This window comes from Coenobita brevimanus, chromosome 21 (genome assembly GCF_032717465.1).
Source record: "Coenobita brevimanus isolate Jiangsu-jjx chromosome 21, ASM3271746v2, whole genome shotgun sequence".
Classification (NCBI taxonomy): Eukaryota; Metazoa; Arthropoda; class Malacostraca; order Decapoda; family Coenobitidae; genus Coenobita; species Coenobita brevimanus.
This window is the reverse complement of record NC_136974.1, coordinates 28,874,951-28,887,641: the sequence shown is the minus strand read 5'-3', so window position 1 is coordinate 28,887,641 and position 12,691 is coordinate 28,874,951. Positions and strand designations below refer to the sequence as shown.

Here is a 12,691-nt window from a genome sequence, read left to right as displayed (position 1 = left end):
TTGACCTCCAGTGGTTCTGTAACTTGCGGTGACAATCTTGTAGCAATGCTAAAATAAAGCCCCTGTATTCTTACAAAATTCATTGTATTTCAGAAAATTCTAAAAAGAAAGGAAAAAAAAAATTACTTGTACTGTAGAGCTACTTCAGTGTGAGCTATAAAACAGTAAAGACATCAAACTTTTCCACTTCATACACACTAGGTTCAGGGCAAGAGGGTTACTCTACATCTGGTTAAACTTTCAAGTAACCTTGTCATTTCATGTATTTTAACTTAACCATTGACTTAGTTATATGAAGTGAACACTTGCCAAGCCAGCCAGTGGGGATCCTTCCTGTGGTGGGGCAGTCCAATTAACAAACACAGTAAGAGTCAGAAGGGAAGTGGGTTCAAGTCCTGTGCTTACAACTGAAAGAAATGTACTCACATCCTGCTAAATAAATTCGTATTATGTGGACTGAAAAAAGGAAAATTACAATTTTTTTTAGGTGGGGGCACTCACCATCCACTCACTTGATGTAGTGTTGCTGTTGGGTGTCTGCCCTTTCCTCTCCTACATACTTCTTTCCTTCCATCCTCTTCTATCTTTCTTTCCTTGTCCTTCTGCCTACGGGTAACTTTACACTCCCTCTTCTGTCTTTCTTTCCTTCATTCTTTCCTCTTCCTTCTGCCTGTGGGTGACTCTACACTAAGTGACATGCCAAATGGTCTCCTGTACACCAAGAAACCATTTACTATGCTGGGTGGTAACCATATAACCAAATTTTGGCACTTGGTGGTTTAGTGGGTAATTATTGTGCTCCAATCGGATTGACCCGGTGAAGGTTTATATCCAAGGGATGGTTGGGGTTGACTGCTCATGTAATGCCACACAGGGATGAGTGAGGCTGGTCACTCTCATCTTAAATGTCGGGACCAAATGCCTAGCCCTGGGCTCCTACGCTCCTCACGGGGCAACGTAGGATTGGATGATGGATGGACGGATGGATTTAAAATCCAAACCTCCAACAAAATGTGGGGTATAATGACAGAGATCTCTTGGGCATCAGATTATCCCTGTCAAAATGAAAGATTAAAAATGTGAGTCCATTTAACTACAGGAGCATAAACTGATATGTAGGCCTACAATTAATAATTAAAGGATTTCCAGACAAAATCATTATGAGGCATATCACTGTGACATGGAGAAATTAGCCTCATAATACTCCTCAGAGAGAGAAACATCAGGCATATAACAAAGTATTAATGTACATGTAGTTTAGAAAATAAATTCATCCTGAATCTCCTAAAAAAATATAAGCCCTCTCACATTATTCTAATATCAAAGAAAATACTCACAAAATGATACTGTCTTTTTGTGGGTTAGTCTGCAAAACTTAGAATCTAGAACTTCCTCTACAGATTCCCAAATTCCAAACTGGTTAGCGAAGCCACAAATAATACGTCTGTACAGTACATTACTATCCTTCCTGTATTTTGAACACAAAGAAAACAGAGAATCTTAAAAGACATTATTAAAAATTTTAGTATGATTATGTCAACAGTACTATGAATTACATAAAAAAAGTAGAACTGACATCCTCATCCCCATCATATCATTCTTTTTTTTCTTTTTTCTTCCCCCCCCCCCACCTAAGGACATGAGAGGTAGGGCCCAGAAGTAAAGGGAAAAATTACTGAAGGAGAACTTCAACTACTTCCTGATGAGACACTGGTTTAAACTGACTTTCAATAATGTACTTGTGATTCTTTCATCTAAATCATAACATTTTTACCATAAAGAAAAATATGACATAAGAGTAGTAAGTTATCATACATGGTGGAATTAAAGCTGCATGTACAAAATTGCATATGATCCTGCACTGTATGTGAGAAATTATATCTCTACTGGTAAAGGTCAGTCGTTACATCAACAAAAAGCCAGTAGTTTTATCTTCCCTCCACTTCCTGTATTAACGACTTGGAGAAAGAGTACCGTAATTGGAAAATGCAAGAAAAATAGCTGATACTGTACTTCATTCTACAACATTAAATTTACATTCGAAACATCACACAAAAGAAATCTGATAAAACAAATAAAGAAATTTACACTACATGAAAAACTGACTCCCTTTTCCTAATTATACAATATAGGTAACTCACTCTGCAAATTACTGTTCCATGTTCCTCTTAAACAATAGGCCCATATATAAATACTGCAGTTCAATTCATTCCTGCCTCTGAAGTTACAATGTACTGTATTAATGTTTTACGTTCCTCTTGTACACTGGGCCTACACATTAAGTAGTTCAATTCAATCCTGACTCTGAAGTTACAATGCAGGTTGAATTAAATTGCATCCGGGACTAAAAAAAATAAACATTATACCTTTAAAACTGCATACTATAAATAAGAAAAAATGGGCAACAAATTCTGCATGATATTTACTTACGTGCATAAGGTACAAAATAGGGTCAATGAGACTGCAAAACTGATAATATGCAAAACTATCCAACAGTAATAAGGGAGAAACAGAGTATGGATGAAGATTATTTTGGTTATAACTGTGAAAGCTCATGATAAAAGTATGGTAACGTACAGCATAAAATATTACAAATTTCCTCCTGTTTGTCACCTACTGATAAAAAAGATTTCAGTACTGTATCTGGCTCACTTGAAGTCCAGTTACACCATACTAATGAGGTTTCCCTGGGTATCATATGATTATTTGTGGGAGCTAGGAAGGTATTAGGATATTCCCGTGAGTGTGAAAGAGGCTGTTGGTGTAGTGAATGGAAAAACAACTGGATTTTCACCTCAATGTACACAGTACTATACTCTAGGTTAGATGAACCTCCTCCTATCAATAAAACTTGAGACAAAACATTTAATTGGTCTGTCATTTGCAAAAACAAGACCAGTCTAAATTATTTGCTTGAGTATTTTTTAACTTACAGTAAATCAAGATTCAGACAGGCTTCTGTAGCTAGGCAAAGAAGTATAAAATTCTGCATTGTACTCCAAACCTTAGATAAGGACACACTGTATGGCATAACACACTTGCCACTACGGCTGCTCAGCCTCAGCATAAATTTTGCAAGGTATCAAAGATGCTGAAAATGATAATTTGGAGAATTTCAGTCACAGCTTGAAACTGTACTTTACTAAAGATGCACAGTACAGTACTAACATTGTGCCCCTTGGTGGAATTATCTGGAGGAGGGGAAAGAAAAAAATCCAGTAATCTCATGGGGATCAAATCCATGCACATGTTAGGGCTGTCATTCCTACTTACTGAGGCTGTCTAACCACTGGATCACCAAACTCTGTGGAAAACACTAGTAGGCAATTTCAGTTTTGGTGCAGCCATAATAAACTGTTGTTTATGGACAATCAGCCGTGACTTAATATGCACTGTGTATGATTATCGGTAAATGAACTGATTTGTTATAAAAACGGGAATTCATAAAAATGTGATACGCTATCACTTTGAGATCAAAGCAACAAAAAGGAATGGAAGTGAAAGACAACTACAGGTAAAATATCTAAACAAACTAAATTACAAATGTTATGGCATCTGTAAGTTTAATATGTACAGTAATCACTCTAATATCCGGACGCCCAATAACCGAACATCCCCACTAACCGAACCTTATCGTCCTGGGATCAAACATTCCCAAAATGGTCCGAAAATCCAAAAAAATTGGAAAAAAAACCGATTTTTTGCCGTCCGTAATTTGAACTTGCCGCGCGCGCCGCGTGAGAGCATTGTTTTGGTTCGTCATTCCTCCGACGTCCGATAGAGCGCCGCTGCATCATCCCCACTTCCCGCCTGTCTCTCACCGCGACTGGACCTGCGCTGTTCGTCATGGCTGCCCACGTGCTCGCTTTTGTGGTGGTGCCGTACTTGCTGCAAGGCCTCCTGCTGCTCTCTGCCCTACTCTTAGTGTGTGTGATGATGGCCCCGCTCCTGAGAAAAGGAAGAGAGTGGTGTTGACTCTGGAGAAGAAACGGGAGATATTGGTTGATGCGGGTTGGTCTTCCTCTCGCATTCTCCGCGAGTTCAACCTGGCCCGGTCGACTTTGTTTGATATCAAGCGTTCCCGAGACAAGCTCATGCAGTACACGGCTGACTTCTCGTCGAGAAGCAAACGCAACGTGGAGAGGAAGGTTATGTTTACTCCCAAGTATGCAGAGATCGACCGCTCCACGTTGATTTGGTATCGACAGCAACGTGCAGCTGGTGTGATGGTACGTGGAACGGAGCTGAAGGCTGCTGCTGAGAAGTTTGCAAGGCTTCACGACGCCCTAGACTTCAAGGCATCCGAGGGTTGGCTCTTCGTTCAAGTTGCGACATGGCCTTACTAACCGTAAAGCACATGGCTTTGCATTGGTCGCTAACGAGGATGGAGTGGGACGAGTTTCGGCACAAGGTGAAAGGCTTGATCGACAGGGAGGGCCTCACTCTCGGGTCAAGTCTATAACGCTGACGAAACTGGCCTATTCTATCGCTTCGGTGCCAACGAACACTCTCGCCGATGAGACGGAGAAGCGTGTACCTGGCCGCAAGCTTTCTAAGGAACGGATATCTGCTTTGTGTTGTGCCAATGCTAACGGCATGCACCGGCTTAAGCCCGTTATTGTTGGCCGTGCAAAGCAGCCTCGGTGCCTTCGTGGGGTGATGGATGTCCTTCCTGTCGTATGGTACCATTCTTTGAAAGCATGGTTCACAGCTGTGATTTTCAAAGACTGGTTTCACCATCACTTCGTCAAGGAGGTCATACATTACCAGACGAAGACACTGGGAATTCCTCGCGACCAGGTAAAGGCTCTCCTTCTCCTCGACAATGCACCTGCCCACCCGTGCGACAAGGACTTGGTTGCTGAGAATGGCCGTATTAGGTGCATGTTTCTGCCACCTAATACGACTGCTCTCATTCAACCAATGGACCAAGGAGTGATCGTGGGCAACAAAGCGCCTGTACCGTCGGAAGTTCCTGGACGAGGTGATGGTGGTTCTCGAGGACGAGGACGAGCGCAGGGAAGGACGTGACACTCGAGGCAAGCGGACTTTGGAAAACCTTCGCCGCTACAACATCAAGTCTGCGCTGTACAACTGGGCTAGTGCATGGAAGGAAATCCCTGTGAAAACTCTTGAAAATGGTTGGTCTCGTCTGCTTCTCGGAACAGATGTGAGTACGATTTCCTAGGGTTTGACGTGGATGACTTCCATGCATCGGCCATGACGCACGGCGACGATGTTGATGTGACGATATGTTCGTGAGTGGTTGGACGACGACGAGGCGATCCTGGGTATCAGACGTTGTCTGATATCGAGATCGCGTCTTCGGTTGCTGGTGTCAGTCCCGAACTTGAAGATTCCGACGACGAAGGCGATGATGATGCAGACTCCGCCCAGCAGGACACTACTCCAGCCATCCCCAAGCTGAGCGCACTCCGGGAACATCTAGAGTTCGTCCTAGACTACCTGGAACACCCGGACTGCGACAGGGAGATGGGGCCCTGGGACTGTGGAGGAAGTGCGTGCTTTCCGGCAGCGCATCATCAATCGCCAGAATCGTCGGTCCTTGCGTCAGTCAACGATTGACAGTTTTTTCAGGCCCGTGACCCCCGCTGTGCCAAGCCCTGGTTCCACTCCGTTCTCCCAAGACAGGCCCTCATGCTCCGAGCCACAGCCCAGCACATCAGCTACAGTGGAGTCACCGCTCGACGTGAGTTTGCGGCTGTCTTCAGAGTCTTCTGTAGTCGGTACGCCATCACCACTACCCACCGATGCACCCCTTGGACGCCTGCCAGTGATACTCTCGGGCTCTGACAGTGAATAAACAGCAAGAACTTCTCCACTAGACCACACGGGAATTTTGAGTGTTGTGCAGTGAAAAAAACGGTGTGTTGTGTTAAGGTTTTCAAGTTGGGAGAAAAGACTAAGTAGAAAAGAAATTTAACGTAACTAACCTTCTTTGTTTTGGCTTTGGAAACTTAAAAAAACTTGGGAAAAGTTAATGTGCAACACTTAAATTTAATGGAACATTATTTGGACTAAAGTGAACACTGTGAAAAGAACGGACTTCTGTGTGTTAGTGACTAAGTTCAGTGCAAGACTTCAGGAAGAGTGTAGTGCAAGTGCTTCAGGAAATCGTTCTTACTGTCAGAGTCCGAGAGGAGGCGGTTATTCATCGAGGTGGCCAGGGACTTGCTGTAAGTAGCCAAAATGTTTCATGTTGTACTATTTTCCATACTATATTTACCAGAATGTTTCATATTGTATTTTTTCCTCATACTATACTTACCAGAAAGTGTCATACTGTACTTCTTTCCATACTAAACTTACCTCATGCATGTGCAGTAGGAATGGGTTTTTCAGAGTTCGGTTAGGTTCGGTTAGGTTAGGTTCGGTTAGAGTCCATAAGTACCAGAATGTTTATTAATGTATGAACATACTTCTAAACCCACATTTTATGTGTCTATTGCATTTATTTCAGTCATTTATGTGCCTTATTGGTGTGATTTGGGTGTTAAATAGGTGCTATGCATGTCCGGAGGGAGTTGTATAGGTGTTTCTCTGTGTTAGGGTCCGTAAGTACAAGTCCATAAGCTGGGGCCCAATATCCGGACAAAACCAATATCCGAACCTACCGATGGCTCTATTGATCCGGATATTGGAGTGATTACTGTAATATAAGGTGATAATTTTTTTAGCTTGGTGCTGGGTCTGTCAAAGCATATGTAAAGTGAACGGAGTATTTCCAATATTCTACTGTACTTTTGCAAAATGATTTTTGAAGATGGTACTGTATGAAAGATTACGGTGACAGAGAATTGCAAAATAGGGTGTCTGACATTATGTTTGATAGCAAAAACTACAGTATGAGTACTAACTACCTACAGTACAGATATATGAACACTACATTCTTACTATAAGACAAAAAAAATGTTACCATGAAGGTTCAGAATAAACAGTCCAAGTATCTGACTCAGCAGAAAATGGCAAATGACATACAGTTTTAGAGATGATGGGGAAATCCAAGGACAAAAAAAGTGGAGTGGCAAGAAGTAAACAGGAATGAAGTTTTCTGGTTCAAGGTCAAGGGAATAGTTCAACTTTCTCACAGTTTCTTGTTAAATCTGCTGATGGCAACATGACAAGATTTAATGACAAGGTCAGTTATATACAGTGCAATACAGCAGTGGAGATATTTTAGCTGCTGGTGAAGTCAGATCATGGTCAGCTGATACACTTATGACTTCAAAACATTTTTATAATGAACCACAAACAATTTTAAGTGAAGAAAAGATATTACTTTATCAGACTCTTAAATCATGAAAAAATGTTCAGTTAAATGACTTTATATATGGACTAACTGTATTTGATATGTGCTAACATTTTTGAGATTCTTAATGTTTTCATGAATACAGATATAATTACCATGGAAGAAATCAATCTACAATAATATTTTGCTGAATAGTACACACATGTAGCATTTCAGGAGCGTTAAAGCACTTGAGAAATCATCTGATCTTCAAAACACTCATATAATACGGTATTAGTATAATGAAATATATTAAGATGTTACCTTAATTTTGAAGCTGTACTTAAGGTATATACATCCACCTTTCTTTTTCCTTTAATTTCCCCCCCAAATGAATTATGAACCATTTATGAGGCAATTCATGCATCTATATTTGGCTTCCTTTGATATATAGCATGACTAACCCACAAATAACTACTACAACTGCTATGTGATTCAGTGCCACATGCCTACAGGGTGGTACATCAACAGCCATGAGGTTAGGATCCTGTTACCCACACAGTTCCTGTCTTCTGAGCCAATCTGTATACAAAGCTACATTAAAGCAGCATTTTCCTAAACCCCTTCACTACTACCCTTTCAATCTGATAATGTACTTAGTTTATTCTTGCTGTCACCAGATGATTCTGCTCATCTTAGAAAAATACTTCCAAAATTTAAAACTGAAATGCAATTTTCAATGATACCTTCATTATTAGACATTTGGTTCCTCTTAAGTTGAGTATAATAATCTAATAGTGGTCAGAGTAAACTGAACAATACATCATCAAAGTGAAGGGGTTAAATCCATTATTCTGAACTCTTCTTAATCTACATCCTTATTTTGTATGTCAGTAACTACAACCAAATGCAACCCATAATATCAAGTTGCCATTTCACCGGCAAAAAACACAAGTACAGTATCATTATAAAATTTCAACTAAGCAGGATTTGTATTTCATTTTTTGGTTCTTTTGTTAATTCTAATAAAGCACAGCACATCTAACAATAAAGTATAATATATAATAACAAAAAAAGAAAGGGGTATTTTAAAGAGGTTAGAATTTTTCACGTACTCTTACTCTTTACAATGACTTAGTTCAATTCACCACATGGAGAGAACTTTTACTCCATTACCCCAATAACATATTTTTTTCTTTTTTTTTCTTTTTTTTTTTTTCTTCCACTACTACACACTTTTACTCTGCTTAAGGAATACCTCTAACACTGAAGGGATTAATGAAGACTACATTTAACTCTGCCAATGTGAAAGCTCTCTCCAAAGCTGAATATAATCATGTGAAGGTGTTAATAAATGTAATTTAAAATGATATCCTCAGTCTGGAGAGGGTAATTCCTTATGCAGCAACTGAATGTAAGATTGGAGAAAGGCTATTCTGTCCTTGTTAAAATAAGCAAAGGATGGGAGGAGTATTATATGAGACTGGGAGGGGAACATAAGTACAGAATGAAGAAGGTGAAACAATTAAAGAACAAAGACAAGGATAGTATATTAAAAAAAAAAAAAAAAAAAAAAAAAAAAAAAAAAAAAATGGAGGAGTGCTATCTGGAATTCAGGTGAACACAACTATGGTTGGGGACAAAAGCTCACCTAGTACCTTTACTTCACCTGTTCTGCTTTTCATTTCCTCTGATGGCTAATATTCCTAAGCTAAAAGATGCTTGGTATACTTCTTTTTTATATGATGCATCAGAGAGGAAAGTGATGTACATGCCCTACAGGTGCAGCAGATGCATAGAATAGTAGTCAAACTTTTGTCCCTAACTGTACATGGAATACACATGACAGGATATGAAAAATACAGACCACAGAAACTCACTGAGATAGAGAGAAAAAAAAGTATGGATGAGGATGATCATGGAGAATTTTATAAACAATCAGTCTCAACAATACTTTAAAAACAAAAACACACAAAATTAATGAGGTCTCCAGATGCCCCAATCCTCTTGCCAAATAAGGAATCCTGGACTCTTATTTAACCCTCACCATCCAGTGGCTTCAATGACATGAGTGATGACGGTAACATAAATACAGTACACATGTACAGTTGTGCTCAGATGTTTCAAATACAGAGGCTTGTACAGAATGCTTACACAGCACTACAGTCTGACCACCATCAAAATGTTGCTTCAGGCCATTTAGCTAGATGTACTACTGGGTATGACTCACACTCATAACTCTGTCATCCCATAAAGTGTGCCACCTAATGTACTATGACAACCAAATGTTTATCACCAGTTCCCAGCCTGCATTGCATCCTACCTTCCATATTTCCCATTTCTCCCTGAATATCAGAGAGTATCCTTCTTTCTCATACTCTTTTGTTATGTGGTATATACTACTGTCATATAAAAATATTTCATGCACCAACTTCCATTACCAAAGCTGGCTGGGAAGTGTAGATGAACTTTTGACCATGACATGACTAAATACTTGTGAAGTCAACTTTAGCTAAAGACTGATGAACTCCCTAAAACAGTCATGACATATGCTACAATTATTTTTTTCTCCTACAGTAACTATGTATTAATGGTAACAGTCAGTCCACATTACCCTTTTCTGAGATGTTGGGGCTGAAGCTAGACTACCATAACTATGCAGTGATTCTAAATAATCCCGTGAGATTTCGGCAAAGTAAATAAATAGAAAGACAACAGTATGTATAAAGAGACATAATTTGAATGCAAACCCAGTGGACCACAGGAAACTGGTCACTTGAGCTGAACACTCCCAGAGATAGTTTGCTGAGGTTATCTTGAAGGATTGTCAGAATGTGGTAAATGAGGTAAGTGTGTTGTGGCGTGACGGGCTGACTATAAACGAATAAGGGTACTGAATCACTGCAAAATCTAAGTAGGAAATTGATGTATATACATACAAAATTACGTAACTTGAGAAAGAAGAGCATACTCAAGGACTGCAGAAGCCACGAGATTGAGTGTAGTGCTTTTGCAATAATGTACCATACTTTTGTAGCCAAATTTCTGAAGACAGTACTCTACAAAAGGTTAGAGAAATGGAAACTGATGTAATTCATGAAAGAACTAGTGCATCCAACTAAAATATAAATAGCCAACCCCATATTACTCCCTGTGAGATGCAGGGGCCCATGGATAGGGTACCACAGTCTCGTACACTTCAAGGTAGATGGCTAGTTTATTCCTCTTGGTGGCAGTACCTCTAATCAACCTTCAGAGACTAAACTCCTACACATGGCAGGGCTGTCACTCAGACTGGGGTATTCTAACCACCAGAGTTCCAGTCAGCTCCACAAGATAAGGTCTACATGATCTAGAATACCCATCACAGCCAGACAGTTGAGGGACGAGTAGTCATGGAAGGAAAAAAAAAGTTCAATATCGTTAGCAGACCAAGATATAAATAACAAATGAAAAAATAATTGAACAAGGCAAGTGCCAATATAATACAACTGTACATGACAAATGCCAGACTGATGAAAAAAGGAAAACAACTGTTTAAAGAAAATGGGAGACTGAAGAAAAAACAATTATTAAGGTGGAAACCAGAGAAAAAACTAGAATACAAAAGAAAAGTGGTACTGGATAAAAAATAAATGCAAAAATTGCTGTGTTGTACAGGGAAAGTGATAGGCAGAAAAATATAAGGCAAACAAAAACTTTACAACTGTAAAAAATAACTGTACAGTACTGTACAAATGTGACAGACACACATAAGAGAAAAGTGGTGCTGGTGGTGGGGGGATGTACAATGAAGGCGACAAGAAATACAATACAGAAGACATATATGACTGTACAGAGAGAGGAGGAAAATTATTATATAAGGAAGGTGGCAAACCAAAAGAAAGAAATATATATATATAACATAACTGTAAAGGAATTATGACAGTTTGAAATAATGAAAATTACAGAAAGTGAAAAAATGACTGTACACAAATACACAGCACAAATGCATCTTCACAGAAGCCTGAGATGCACCAAGAAAAGTTGCTGACCAAAAAATAAAGCAAAAACAAAAACACAACTATACAAGAATGGTTGCAGGCATAGACAATAAGAAAAACAGAGAAAAAAAAACTATGGAAAGAAACTATGGGACGAGATGGATAGCATTAATGCATCTTGAACCTCAAAATGCATTCGGAAGGAAGAAAGAAAAAAGTAAGAAAAGACACAAGTGACTAATGCATTCTGATAAATGCACAACATGAACGCATATGTGTAAAAAAAAAAAAAAAAAAAAAAAAAAAAAAAAGTCGCCGCTAATGCATCTTGACAAAGGCCTCCAGATGAGTTGGCACCTCTCCCAAGTACGGTATCTTGTGCTCCTGTATAACCCGCGCTGCCAGACACTTTAGTGTTGTGTACGTGATGATGTTGATCTGAAAGATGAAGATTTATAATGAATACATATGAATTTCTGCAAAGGTGAATACAGTGCAAGTACTGTTTTTCCTTGTTACAAGCAACCTTTATTTATAATTTACTGACAATTTCTAAAAAGGATAATGCAGTAACTGTTACAAACAATCTTTCTTTCAAGCTCATTACTGCCAAATTTTCAAAGGGTAGTACAGTTATTCATCTATATAAGTACAGTAAAACCTCACTATTATTGACTAATTGGGGAGCAAGCCATTCCAAAGAAAGTGAAAGTCCGATAAAAGCGACTTTCTGACTTCCCTCTGCTAATCCTGACTTTTTCCGATATATCAGACAATAGTCCGGATCACACCCACGGTATTTAAACTGTTTTCACTACCACTGCTGTAGAGTACAGTACTGTATTAAACATTCACTACAATAATTAAATGGTATACTTTCTGACCACTACTTGGTGGTGGCCAGAATCAAGATCCAAATAAGATGGAGAAATACAAGAAGGGAAGGACGGGAAGAAGGAGTATTTGCAAGGAGAGTGGAAAGGTTACAAGAGGATGAGAAAAAGGCAGAATATAAGAGAGAAGTGGAGGAACGATTGGGAAAATATGAATTGGAGCAGATGGGGGACGTGGAAGGTGTGTGCAGGATATTCACATAAGAAATATGTGCAGCATGTAATGTGGTGTGTGGGATGAAGAGAAGATGGACGTGGGTGCAAGGAACAGCGTGGTGGAATGATGAGGTGAGACAGGCTGTGGCACAAAAGAAGAAAGCATACAATGAATGGATGAGAAATAGGGGCGTGGAAGAAGCTGAGAGGCGGAAGACAGAGTTATATGTAGAAAGAGAGAAAGGTGAAAAGATTAGTAAGAGAGAGTAAGAGAGTGGATGAGGAATTTGGAAGCAATTTGAGTGTAAAGTGAAGTGACTGTATGAAAATGTTCTGGAAAGGGTGAAGAGAGTAAGATAGGGTGGAAGTGAAGTTAGCAGGGGAGTGAAAGATAAAAATGGTAGATTACT

The 12,691-nt window shown here is 39.5% G+C and overlaps 1 protein-coding gene across 1 annotated transcript in view; it reads right to left on the bottom strand.

The window, feature by feature from the left end:
• Window positions 1-11,550: 11,550 nt before the first annotated feature.
• m-cup (ankyrin repeat protein mann-cup) overlaps window positions 11,551-12,691 on the bottom strand; it is a 120,831-nt gene continuing 119,690 nt past the window's right edge. The window contains exon 3 of the mRNA XM_080266643.1: window positions 11,551-11,670. Coding sequence (XP_080122769.1) covers window positions 11,551-11,670 — 120 coding nt within the window. The remainder of the gene's footprint in view (window positions 11,671-12,691) is intronic.